Below are 12,384 nucleotides of genomic sequence, written 5' to 3'. Positions count from 1 at the left end.
ACCTGCTGCGCCAATCACATGACCAGGGGCTGTGTGTCCGAGGTGGTACTGCACACAGACTGGAGGCTGCCTTTATATATGGGGGCCCGCTTCTCATCATCCACCCTGCAACATGAAGGGAACATTCAGTTACCGGTAAATGCTTTAGTGCAGGGTTCCCCAACTTCAGTCCTCAAGGCCCGCCAACAGGTCATGTTTCCAGGATTTCCTTAGTATTGCCCAGGTGATAATTGCATTACCTGTGCAATACAAAGGAAATCCTGAAAACATCTGTTGGTGGGCCTTGAGGACTGGATTTGGGGAACCCTGCTCTAGTGTTTTCAGCAGAATAGTGAGTGCAGCTCTGGAGTATAATAAAGGATGGAACTCAGGATCAGTAATGTATGTTCACAGTGACTGCACCAGCAGAGTAGTGAGTGCAGCTCTGGGGTATAATACAGGATGTAACTCCGGATCAGTAATGTAATGTATGTACACAGTGACTGCACCAGCAGAATAGTGAGTGCAGCACTGGAGTATAATACAGGATGGAACTCAGGATCAGTGCAGGATCAGTGTTGTAATGTATGTACACAGTGACTGCACCAGCAGAATAGTGAGTGCAGCTCTGGGGTATAATACAGGATGTAACTCAGGATCAGTAATGTAATGTATGCACACAGTGACTGCACCAGCAGAATAGTGAGTGCAGCTCTGGGGTATAATACAGGATGTAACTCAGGATCAGTAATGTATGTACACAGTGACTGCACCAGCAGAATAGTGAGTGCAGCTCTGGAGTATAATATAGGATGTAACTCCGGATCAGTACAGGATCAGTAATGTAATGTATGTACACAGTGACTGCACCAGCAGAATAGTGAGTGCAGCTCTGGAGTATAATACAGGATGTAACTCCGGATCAGTACAGGATCAGTAATGTAATGTATGTACACAGTGACTGCACCAGCAGAATAGTGAGTGCAGCTCTGGAGTATAATACAGGATGTAACTCAGGATCAGTAATGTAATGTATGTACACAGTGACTGCACCAGCAGAATAGTGAGTGCAGCTCTGGGGTATAATACAGGATGTAACTCAGGATCAGTAATGTATGTACACAGTGACTGCACCAGCAGAATAGTGAGTGCAGCTCTGGAGTATAATATAGGATGTAACTCCGGATCAGTACAGGATCAGTAATGTAATGTATGTACACAGTGACTGCACCAGCAGAATAGTGAGTGCAGCTCTGGAGTATAATACAGGATGTAACTCCGGATCAGTACAGGATCAGTAATGTAATGTATGTACACAGTGACTGCACCAGCAGAATAGTGAGTGCAGCTCTGGGGTATAATACAGGATGTTACTGATCCTGAGTTACATCCTGTATTATACCCCAGAGCTGCACTCACTATTCTGCTGGTGCAGTCACTGTGTACATACATTACTGATCCTGAGTTATGTATGTACACAGTGACTGCACCAGCAGAATAGTGAGTGCAGCTCTGGGGTATAATACAGGATGTAACTCAGGATCAGTAATGTATGTACACAGTGCCTGCACCAGCAGAATAGTGAGTGCAGCTCTGGAGTATAATACAGGATGTAACTCCGGATCAGTACAGGATCAGTAATGTAATGTATGTACACAGTGACTGCACCAGCAGAATAGTGAGTGCAGCTCTGGGGTATAATACAGGATGTTACTGATCCTGAGTTACATCCTGTATTATACCCCAGAGCTGCACTCACTATTCTGCTGGTGCAGTCACTGTGTACATACATTACTGATCCTGACTTATGTATGTACACAGTGACTGCACCAGCCGAATAGTGAGTGCAGCTCTGGGGTATAATACAGGATGTAACTCAGGATCAGTAATGTATGTACACAGTGCCTGCACCAGCAGAATAGTGAGTGCAGCTCTGGAGTATAATACAGGATGTAACTCCGGATCAGTACAGGATCAGTAATGTAATGTATGTACACAGTGACTGCACCAGCAGAATAGTGAGTGCAGCTCTGGAGTATAATACAGGATGTAACTCAGGATCAGTAATGTAATGTATGCACACAGTGACTGCACCAGCAGAATAGTGAGTGCAGCTCTGGAGTATATTACAGGATGTAACGCAGGATCTGTAATGTATGTACACAGTGACTGCACCAGCAGAATAGTGAGTGCAACTCTGGGGTATAATACAGGGTGTAACTAAGGATCGTTCGCTCATCTCCAGTGAACAGTAATCACTTACAGACTGATCTGTGGTTTCTTCATCTGACGGTTGCGGTAACGGATCAGGATAGTGAAGAATGTGAACAACAGGATGATGAGCATGAACCCTGGGATGGCAGTATACATGAGGATGTCACCAGTATTCAGGCCAAATACCATATCATCTGAGATGAGAACAGATTAAAGAAAAAGCCTAATTAACCAGTCACATACTGACAATCTCCCGGTAAACACTCCTGGCAGCCAAAAGGTTTGTTTACAATCGGCAGCACTAAGTGACAGTCGATGCGCTACTTGTTCTTAATACCCCGTCACATTGATCTATTACCGATTGTTTAGTGCAATCATTTCGCTTATGCTGCCACTGTTCTCTGCAGCACTTTTTGGTGCGCTGCTGAGAACGATGATGCTTTGTTAAGGCCAAAAGATCATCTCACCTGACGAACAAGCGTCTTAAGTTTTCTATGCAGTTTTGGGACCAAATGAATGATCTCGGGAGTAATTAATAGTTTGCAATCATTATAATTTAGGGAAATTCCAATAATATGGCATACCAGACATTCACAATGTGCTGGATTACTGGATACAAATCCCAGTGCATGCCTGTATCCCACTTCTCTGTGTCTCTCCAGCCACTGGCAGCGTCCATACAGACAGGTGATGCACCCAAATCGCGTTGGCGCCAAAGCCCTTGGTCACCTGCTAATCTGGCATGAATCAGTTTTGGATCCTTTACCTCGAACTGGTTCCGCACTCTTCTTCATCACCCGCAGCTCGAAGGACTGAGTCTTCACCAGGCTGCTCCTATTCGGGTGGCGCGCCTGGCAGATGTACTGCCCTTCGGACTCTTCCTGTACATTTTTGAGGATGAGGGTATCGGAAGGCAAAATCCAGTCACTGTCCTGTAGAGAGAACAAAGTATATAGAGATATATATGGATCACTATTGCGAATTAGAACAGTGTCCCTTTAAGGCTCAACAGCATTGACCAGGATTAAGATGATGCCAAACATATTGGATGTCAAAATGCAGAACTAGACATCTGACTGAGGAGGATTTGGAAGAATAGGGGTTTTCTACTGACCGGTGCTTACAGCTGCATCGGCACTTCTGGTCTAACAGTAAATGACTTTCTGCCATCACCTGCACAATGATTCCTATATCAGCAGCCATCACTACACCCCTCACTCACCTCTTGGCTCCACTCGTACATGGGCTCCTGTGATGCGGAGGCCGAGCATTTAACTTCCACCGTGGAGCCTTCCTCCACCCACATGACATTGGGCACATTGCCGTACCAGGAGTGAACATTCCGCAGGTAGACATTCTGCAAATCTGGCGGAGAACGGACAAACAGTTGCTGTAATTATGTGTCCACTTATGCTGCTGGACCTGCTGTGTTCATTTAGGGACACACGTAATCTTTTGATCGATTATTACATTTTTGGCATTTGCAGCTTTTACCTTATGGGTTAAAAGGTTAGTACTACCTTCACACATGGGTGTATGTCGCACAGTAAAAAATGGTTAAAAGAGAGTGATTATCATTTTTCATAACATTCTTTCATGTTACAAAAAAAATTGAAACTCTAAATGTCTGCTTTAAATGATAAAATTGTGTCTGCAGGCAACCACCACTAGGGGGAGCTCAGTACATACAGATGTTTTACAGGAACCCATAGAAGGGAGATAAACGCATACAGATTTACAGCCACCATCAGTGGGAACTCACTACATGCAGATGTTATACAGCCACCACTAGGGGGAGCTCACTACATGCAGATGTTATACAGCCACCACTAGGGGGAGCTCACTACGTACAGACTTATACAGCCACCACTAGGGGGAGCTCACTACATACAGACTTATACAGCCACCACTAGGGGGAGCTCACTACATACAGATTTATAGAACCACCACTAGGAGGAGCTCACTACATATAGACTTATAAAGCCAACACTAGAGGGAGCTCACTACATACAGATTTATAGAACCACCACTAGGAGGAGCTCACTACATACAGATTTATAGAACCACCACTAGGGGGAGCTCACTACATACAGACTTATAAAGCCAACACTAGAGGGAGCTCACTACATACAGATGTTATACAGCCACTATTAGTGGGCGTTCACTACATACAAATTTATACAGAAACCACTAGAATGAGCTCACTACATACAGACTTTATACAGCCACCCCGAGAGGGAGCTCACTACTAGAGTTGAGTGAATTTGTTCGGGTCCCCGCCTATTTGGCAAGCTATAGCGCCTACCAAATAAGCTACTGCGAGATCCCGGATACATGGAGCACGCCGACTGATCTGCGCCGCAGCTGCATGCGTGGCGGCTGGGTGAAGCTCAAGACACATGCATGGAGAGCCTGTGTGTTGGGCTCTCCATGCATGTGCTGTGACACAGCTGCGGTGCCGATCAGCCGGCGCTCTCCATGTATCCAGGTTCTTGCTGTAGTTTATTCGGTAAGCACTATAGCTTGTCAAATAGGCGGGGACCCGAACAAATTCGCTTATACTGGGCTAAGATAAAACTAAATGTGGCTACCTACTATGTTGTCATCTATTACTTAGTGGGAGTCATGTAAGGCATGTACACTTCCTAGTGCAGTTTTGTCTAATTCAAGCGAGTGCAGCCGAAATGCAGAACCCGTCCAAGCCAAAAGGATAAGAGGGGTGGAACTACAGTGGGCACCCGAACCCTGAAGTCGGGGGGACCAAAATGGATTTGAATAACCGCACAGACTTGGAGTGGTCTGCCATGGAGTACTTTACAGTCCGGAGCAGGTTCTACTGGTGGCTCCATTTCCATATTTGATGTATTTCCTGCGCTTCATTGTGGGGTTTGCTGACATTTTGTGATAACCAACTGATATTTCTCTTTGCCTCCCGCTGCTTTCATTTGCCGTATTGTTGTGTGGATCACGTTTTTTGGGCTTTCCTGTGCCCTTTAGATGAAAGATGTCGTCTGTGATGTTCGGCCCTCCCAGGTATTCACAAGCAGCTGAAAATCTGCCCTGGCAGATACACAAGAGGGACGCCGCCGACTCCGCTTATCTGCGCTGTCTCGGCTGATAATAACATTCACCCCCGAGGGCAGTAATATATGAGATCAGTAACAACGTGGCGTAAAGAGAGCCCATCGCCTTGTCCATAATGAGAAAAAGTAAATTACAATTGGCATAGCCCGAAAATGATCCATTTTCTTGGAATTGCCTTGTTCTGTTCCTCCATTATTCCTCCTGGAAATGCATAATTAAACTGACAATTGGGCACAATGGGTGCAAGTCAGTACTGCTCAGACCGCAGTACTGACAATGAAAGACATGGATATTAGCCCCCCAGCCTAAAAATAACAGAATGCAGCCACCCCAAAAAAGGCGCATCTATTATACAGTGCCTACAAGTAGTATTCAACCCCCTGCAGATTTAGCAGGTTTACACATTCGGAATTAACTTGGCATTGTGACATTTGGACTGTAGATCAGCCTGGAAGTGTGAAATGCACTGCAGCAAAAACGAATGTTATTTCTTTGTTTAATTTTTTTTTAAATTGTGAAAAGTTTATTCAGAGGGTCATTTACTATTCAACCCCTCAAACCACCAGAATTCTGTTTGGTTCCCCTAAAGTATTAAGAAGTATTTCAGGCACAAAGAACAATGAGCTTCACATGTTTGGATTAATTATCTCTTTTTCCAGCCTTTTCTGACTATTTAAGACCCTCCCCAAACTTGTGAACAGCACTCATACATGGTCAACATGGGAAAGACAAAGGAGCATTCCAAGGCCATCAGAGACAAGATCGTGGAGGGTCACAAGGCTGGCAAGGGGTACAAAACCCTTTCCAAGGAGTTGGGCCTACCTGTCTCCACTGTTGGGAGCATCATCCGGAAGTGGAAGGCTTATGGAACTACTGTTAGCCTTCCACGGCCTGGACAGCCTTTGAAAGTTTCCTCCCGTGCCGAGGCCAGGCTTGTCCGAAGAGTCAAGGCTAACCCAAAAACAACAAGGAAGGAGCTCCGGGAAGATCTCATGGCAGTGGGGACATTGGTTTCAGTCAATACCATAAGTAACGTACTCCACCGCAATGGTCTCCGTTCCAGACGAGCCCGTAAGGTACCTTTACTTTCAAAGAGTCATGTCAAGGCTCGTCTACAGTTTGCTCATGATCACTTGGAGGACTCTGAGACAGACTGGTTCAAGGTTCTCTGGTCATATGAGACCAAGATCGAGATCTTTGGTGCCAACCACACACGTGACGTTTGGAGACTGGATGGCACTGCATACGACCCCAAGAATACCATCCCTACAGTCAAGCATGGTGGTGGCAGCATCATGCTGTGGGGCTGTTTCTCAGCCAAGGGGCCTGGCCATCTGGTCCGCATCCATGGGAAGATGGATAGCACGGCCTACCTGGAGATTTTGGCCAAGAACCTCCGCTCCTCCATCAAGGATCTTAAGATGGGTCGTCATTTCATCTTCCAACAAGACAACGACCCAAAGCACACAGCCAAGAAAACCAAGGCCTGGTTCAAGAGGGAAAAAATCAAGGTGTTGGAGTGGCCTAGTCAGTCTCCTGACCTTAACCCAATTGAAAACTTGTGGAAGGAGCTCAAGATTAAAGTCCACATGAGACACCCAAAGAACCTAGATAACTTGGAGAAGATCTGCATGGAGGAGTGGGCCAAGATAACTCCAGAGACCTGTGCCGGCCTGATCAGGTCTTATAAAAGACAATTATTAGCTGTAATTGCAAACAAGGGTTATTCCACAAAATATTAAACCTAGGGGTTGAATAATAATTGACCCACACTTTTATGTTTAAAATTTATTAAAATTTAACTGAGCAACATAACTTTTTGGTTTATAAGATTTATGCATCTGTTAATAAATCCTGCTCTTGTGTGAAGTTTGAAGGCTCTAATTTATTTGCATCTTATCAAACCTGCTAAATCTGCAGGGGGTTGAATACTACTTGTAGGCACTGTATGTGCCAATTCTGGCACTTTCACCGGCTCTTCCCACTTGCCCTGTAGCGGTGGCAAGTGGGGTTGATGTTACCTTTGTGTTGTCAGGTGACACCAAGCCCACGGATTACTAATAAAGAACTCACAGGGAGAACTCGCCGCTGCACCATGACACTTTTTCTCACGGTGCTACTGGTGATTCCACCGAGGTCAAGGCCGTTCAGCACTGCTGGGAACACAGCCTCAGTTACCGGCAGTAACCTCACTGCCATCACAACCGGTCGCTGACGCTGCGCTCACAGCAGCTCACTCACCAGTGGTTCTCAGCCTGGACGGTTGCATATTGGCAACATCCAGGTTGAAAACTGTTTATCCCCCCATATGGACTACGTCATGGGACAGAACGACCGACAGGTGAGGGATATGGTTGATTTTTATTTTCTTACAGAAGACGAATGATTCAGTGGAGTATAACTGTGTTTATTATTTATAAACAAAAAAGGAAAAGTACATTTTTGGCATTTCAAATAAAGGACTTTATTCTGGCTATGTCTTCATTTCCCATACAACTTTTATAGTAGCTTCTCCATTACTAAACCGAGGGCTTGATGTCACCTGGCAATACAAAGGTGACATTAACCCCATAAATATGAACCCCATTTGCCGCCGCTACAAGGCACGTGGGAAGAGCGGGCAAAGCGCCAGAATTGGTGCATCTACTAGATGCTCTTTTCTGGGCGGCTGCGAGCTGCTATTTTGAATACTGCCATCAGCCGCCGCCTTCTCTAGCTATTTGCTGCAGCAGGTGTAGGCTGATGGGACTACTACTCCAAATACCTCTGGTCACTGGCATCAGTTAAACTTTTTAACTCTGGTCACAGTTGTGGGCTCACGCTGTCATTTCAGATTGGAAGCCGCGCGGCTCTCTGACCATTTGTAGTTGTGGTCCAGCTGAACAGTTAAAAAAGTTTGGGTACTAGAACAGTACCCGAACCCGGATCCCAATCACTTGAATGGGGGTCCCGAGCAAGACAGCGTGGCAAACACTGAATGTTTGGGCCCCCGATTCAAGGGAATTGGGTCCGGGAGCTGTTCTAGTACCTGAACCAAACTTTTTTTTAACTGTTGGGCAAACCTCTGGATGTTCGGGTGCAGCCAATCACTAATCAGCTATCCAATACTAGGTGTAGAATAAAAGCTAAGACCTCATCGACTATTATAGGCAGCACCATATCTAATGCTAGGCGTAGAGTAAAAGCCGGGACCTCATCGACTATTATAGGCAGCACCTCTGCTTGCAGTAAGCTTCACTTGCTCTATTCAGTGTCAATAATTTGGAACTTACAGATCACGTTGACACTGAGCGGTTCTGACACCTCTTCGCCGGTCTGGTTGTCGGTGTTCACACAGCGGTATGGTCCGGTCTGCCACTCGGAAACGTCGCTCAGGTGCATGAGCAGCCGCTCAGAACTACGACTGATGTTAACGCTGAAATACCAACATCTCATGTAGCGGGAGGCGTCCAGACGAAACCAGGTCTTCATCCACTGGGGATATAAAGAACAGATGTCATGGATACAGCGGCCGCAACAACACAATCTGATTTATGGCCATGTGCCAATGCACCAAAGGCCTCAGTGTTGGCTCCATTATCATATAACTATTCTGACCATGTGAAATATGAGCATTTCATCTCCGGTTATAGGTGTCAGTCTTCACTGTTTGGGCATTATATTCATGAAGGATAAGGATGACGAGAACAGCAGTCCACCCCGGCCCCTTCTATTGTAATACATGGAATTGCAAAAAACGAAAGCATACTGAAAATCAGGGATGTGAAGGTCAGAGCGGCATGCGTAACTGCAATCTACAGGCTTATGGTGGAGGGTGCTGTGACTGTGGATCGCATTAAGAAATAAGTCACTACCTTGAACCTTCTTCCCGAAACCAGGCAGCCGATACCACAGCACCTCTATGAATGACGCTCTCAGCAGAGATTTCCCCGAGGCAGACACTGGTTTCATTTTAATCAACAAAATCAATGTGTCCCATTGAGAGTAACAGAACAAGGAAGAGCTCTGGTTTACAAGATTATGTATCCAGGGCAGTGATACCCCGAGAGAGAGAGAGCTGGGGAAGGAGTCACTGTGTAAATACATTATATCCTGTATCATACCCCAGAGCTGCACTCACTATTCTGCTGGTGTAGTCACAATGTACATACATTACTTTACTGATCCTGAGTTACATCCTGTATTATACCCCAGAGCTGCACTCACTATTCTGCTGGTGCAGTCACTGTGTACATACATTACATTACTGATCCTGAGTTACATCTTGTATTACACTCCAGAGCTGCACTCACTGTTCTGCTAACTGGTTGTTATTCTGACATCCCATGGGTCAGTCTGAGTACATTACTTACCAACGACAAGGAAGGAGTTAAGAGAAAGCAGTCAGAGCAAGTTCACCATAATGGAAAAGAACAGAAATGTTACCGGACCGGTTTTGTAGTTACTGTTATGATATTGTGGGATACAGGCTGCAGTACAAACATTGTAGCAAGGAGTGCACAGTCCCAAGAATACAAACTGTGACCAAAACAATCTTCAGAAAACTTTATTTCACCTTTTCTGCACATAGTAGTGACCTATATGGCCACCACTCCAGATCATGAGGATCAGACAGACGATTCTACACTGCTGGTGCAGTCACTGTGTACATACATAACATTACTGATCCTGAGTTACATCCTGTATTATACTCCAGAGCTGCACTCACTATTCTGCTGGTGCAGTCACTGTGTACATACATTACATTACTGATCCTGTACTGATCCTGAGTTACATCCTGTATTATACTCCAGAGCTGCACTCACTATTCTGCTGGTGCAGTCACTGTGTACATACATTACTGATCCTGTACTGATCCTGAGTTACATCCTGTATTATACTCCAGTGCTGCACTCACTATTCTGCTGGTGCAGTCACTGTGTACATACATTACATTACTGATCCTGTACTGATCCTGAGTTACATTCTGTATTATACTCCAGAGCTGCACTCGCTATTCTGCTGGTGCAGTCACTGTGTACATACATTACATTACTGATCCTGTACTGATCCTGAGTTACATTCTGTATTATACTCCAGAGCTGCACTCACTATTCTGCTGGTGCAGTCACTGTGTACATACATTACATTACTGATCCTGTACTGATCCTTAGTTACATTCTGTATTATACTCCAGGGCTGCACTCACTATTCTGCTGGTGGAGTCACTCATAGATTATTTTTGTCCCTCCTGGCAAACTTTTGAAAAGCCCTAATTTAAATCTTCATATCGATCACTTTTCTGTATAGATCTCTAGATTTATGTAGAATGATTAGAAAAACAACATTTGGAAAACTGGGAGATAACAGCTTTGAAGGTTGCAGAATTGTGAATACAGCTCTGCAGTATATATTTTAAATTCATTCTCAGGAGCTTTAAACTACAGAGGACATATGTAGATAAACATAAGGCTCAGGATCTGACACTATCGGGTGGCAAAGACATCACACATCATGGCACAGACTGGTATAATACATCACAGGGTGTAATAACGCTGCAGCGATCATCGCTGAGAACATCCAGAGAGCCGGCAGGAAAGAGCAAGTGATAAACACGGATGTATCAGCGGCATCGTCCTGTCCGGGTGAAATGTCATCCAGATAAGGAGAGGTTTTGGAATAAATGATAGAGAAAGGCGCCATGTGCCACGCCTGATAACGTGCTCTGCAACGGCCCTAGTCATAAGGAATCCACAAAGGAGGGAAGTCAGGAGGGATCTAGATTCACGGGCTGCAGAATTGATGAGAAGCAGCTTTCCAGGACCCCTGGCTGGCCCACTACCCACTTATACATACGCCAGTCAGCTATACAAAGCTACGTAACCATATAGAGGGTGGAAAAGCCGGATGAGAAACCCGGAGGGATGAGTAATGGCACCACCTAATACCAACTATGGAGGAAAGAGAAAAGAAGGAAGCGCGGCCCCTGACACTAAGGGTGTGTGCACACGCTGCGGATTCTGCTGCGGAATTTTCCGCTCGGATTTTGCAAAATCCGCAGGTCAAAAGAGCTGATGTTTATCTGCGGATTAGCCTGTGGTTTGACACCTGTACAATGGAGAAGGTGTAAAACCGCAGCAGATTCTGCACAAAGAAGTCACATGCTGCGATTTTGAAACCGCAGCAAATCTGCGCGGAAAATTCCGCACAATGTGCACTGCGGTTTTTGTTTTCCATTGATTATAATGGTACTGTACACCGTAGCAGAAACTGCTGCGGATCTGCAGGACCAAAACTGCTGCGGATCCGCAGCAGAATCCGCAGCGTGTGAACACACCCTTATAGAGGAGAGGAAGGGCGCCCGGACACCAGCTATAGAGTAAAGGAAGGGCGACCCCTGACACCACCTATAGCAAAGAGGAAGCGTGCACCCTGACATCAACTATAGCAGAGGCAGGGCGACTTGACACCAACTATAGCGGAGAGGAAGGGTTCCCAGACACCAACTATAGCAGAGAGGAAGGGTTTCCCGACACCAACTATAGCGAAGAGGAAGGGTTCCCCCTGACACCAACTATAGCAGAGAGGAAGGACGTCCCCTGACACCAACTGTAGCAGAGAGGAAGGACGTTCCCTAACACCAAGAGAGGAAGGGCACCCTGACACAAACTATAGCAGAGAGGAAGGGTTCCCAGACACCAACTATAGCAGAGAGGAAGGGTTCCCCGACACCAACTATAGCAAAGAGGAAGGGCTCCCCCTGACACCAACTATAGCAGAGAGGAAGGGTTTCCCGACACCAACTATAGCGAAGAGGAAGGGCTCCCCCTGACACCAACTATAGCAGAGAGGAAGGGCGTCCACTGACACCAACTGTAGCAGAGAGGAAGGACGCCCCCTAACACCAACAGAAAGGAAGGGCACCCTGACACAAACTATAGCGGAGAGGAAGGGCGCCCCGTCACAAACTATAGCGGAGAGGAAGGACGGTGTGCCCTGACACCAACTATAGCAGAGAGGAAGGATGGCGCGCCCTGACACCAAATATAGCGGAGACGAAGGGCGTCCCATGACACCAACTATAGCAGAGAGGAAGGACGTCCCCTAACACCAACGGAGAGAGGAAGG

General features: G+C 46.0%; 1 protein-coding gene across 1 annotated transcript in view; it reads right to left on the bottom strand.

The window, feature by feature from the left end:
• LOC141085373 (basal cell adhesion molecule-like) overlaps positions 1–12,384 on the bottom strand; it is a 36,852-nt gene that overhangs the window by 1,793 nt on the left and 22,675 nt on the right. Inside the window, exons 3-7 of the mRNA XM_073570670.1 lie at positions 8,550–8,751; positions 3,416–3,558; positions 2,960–3,125; positions 2,243–2,387; positions 3–105 (exon numbers count right to left, since the gene is read on the bottom strand). Coding sequence (XP_073426771.1) covers positions 15–105; positions 2,243–2,387; positions 2,960–3,125; positions 3,416–3,558; positions 8,550–8,751 — 747 coding nt within the window. The 3' untranslated portion in view covers positions 3–14. The remainder of the gene's footprint in view (positions 1–2; positions 106–2,242; positions 2,388–2,959; positions 3,126–3,415; positions 3,559–8,549; positions 8,752–12,384) is intronic.

Source organism: Dendrobates tinctorius, unplaced genomic scaffold (genome assembly GCF_039654945.1).
Source record: "Dendrobates tinctorius isolate UK_male_01 unplaced genomic scaffold, ASM3965494v1 ptg000028l, whole genome shotgun sequence".
Classification (NCBI taxonomy): Eukaryota; Metazoa; Chordata; class Amphibia; order Anura; family Dendrobatidae; genus Dendrobates; species Dendrobates tinctorius.
The sequence above is the reverse complement of the archived record's forward strand: the minus strand, read 5'-3'. Positions and strand labels throughout refer to the sequence as shown.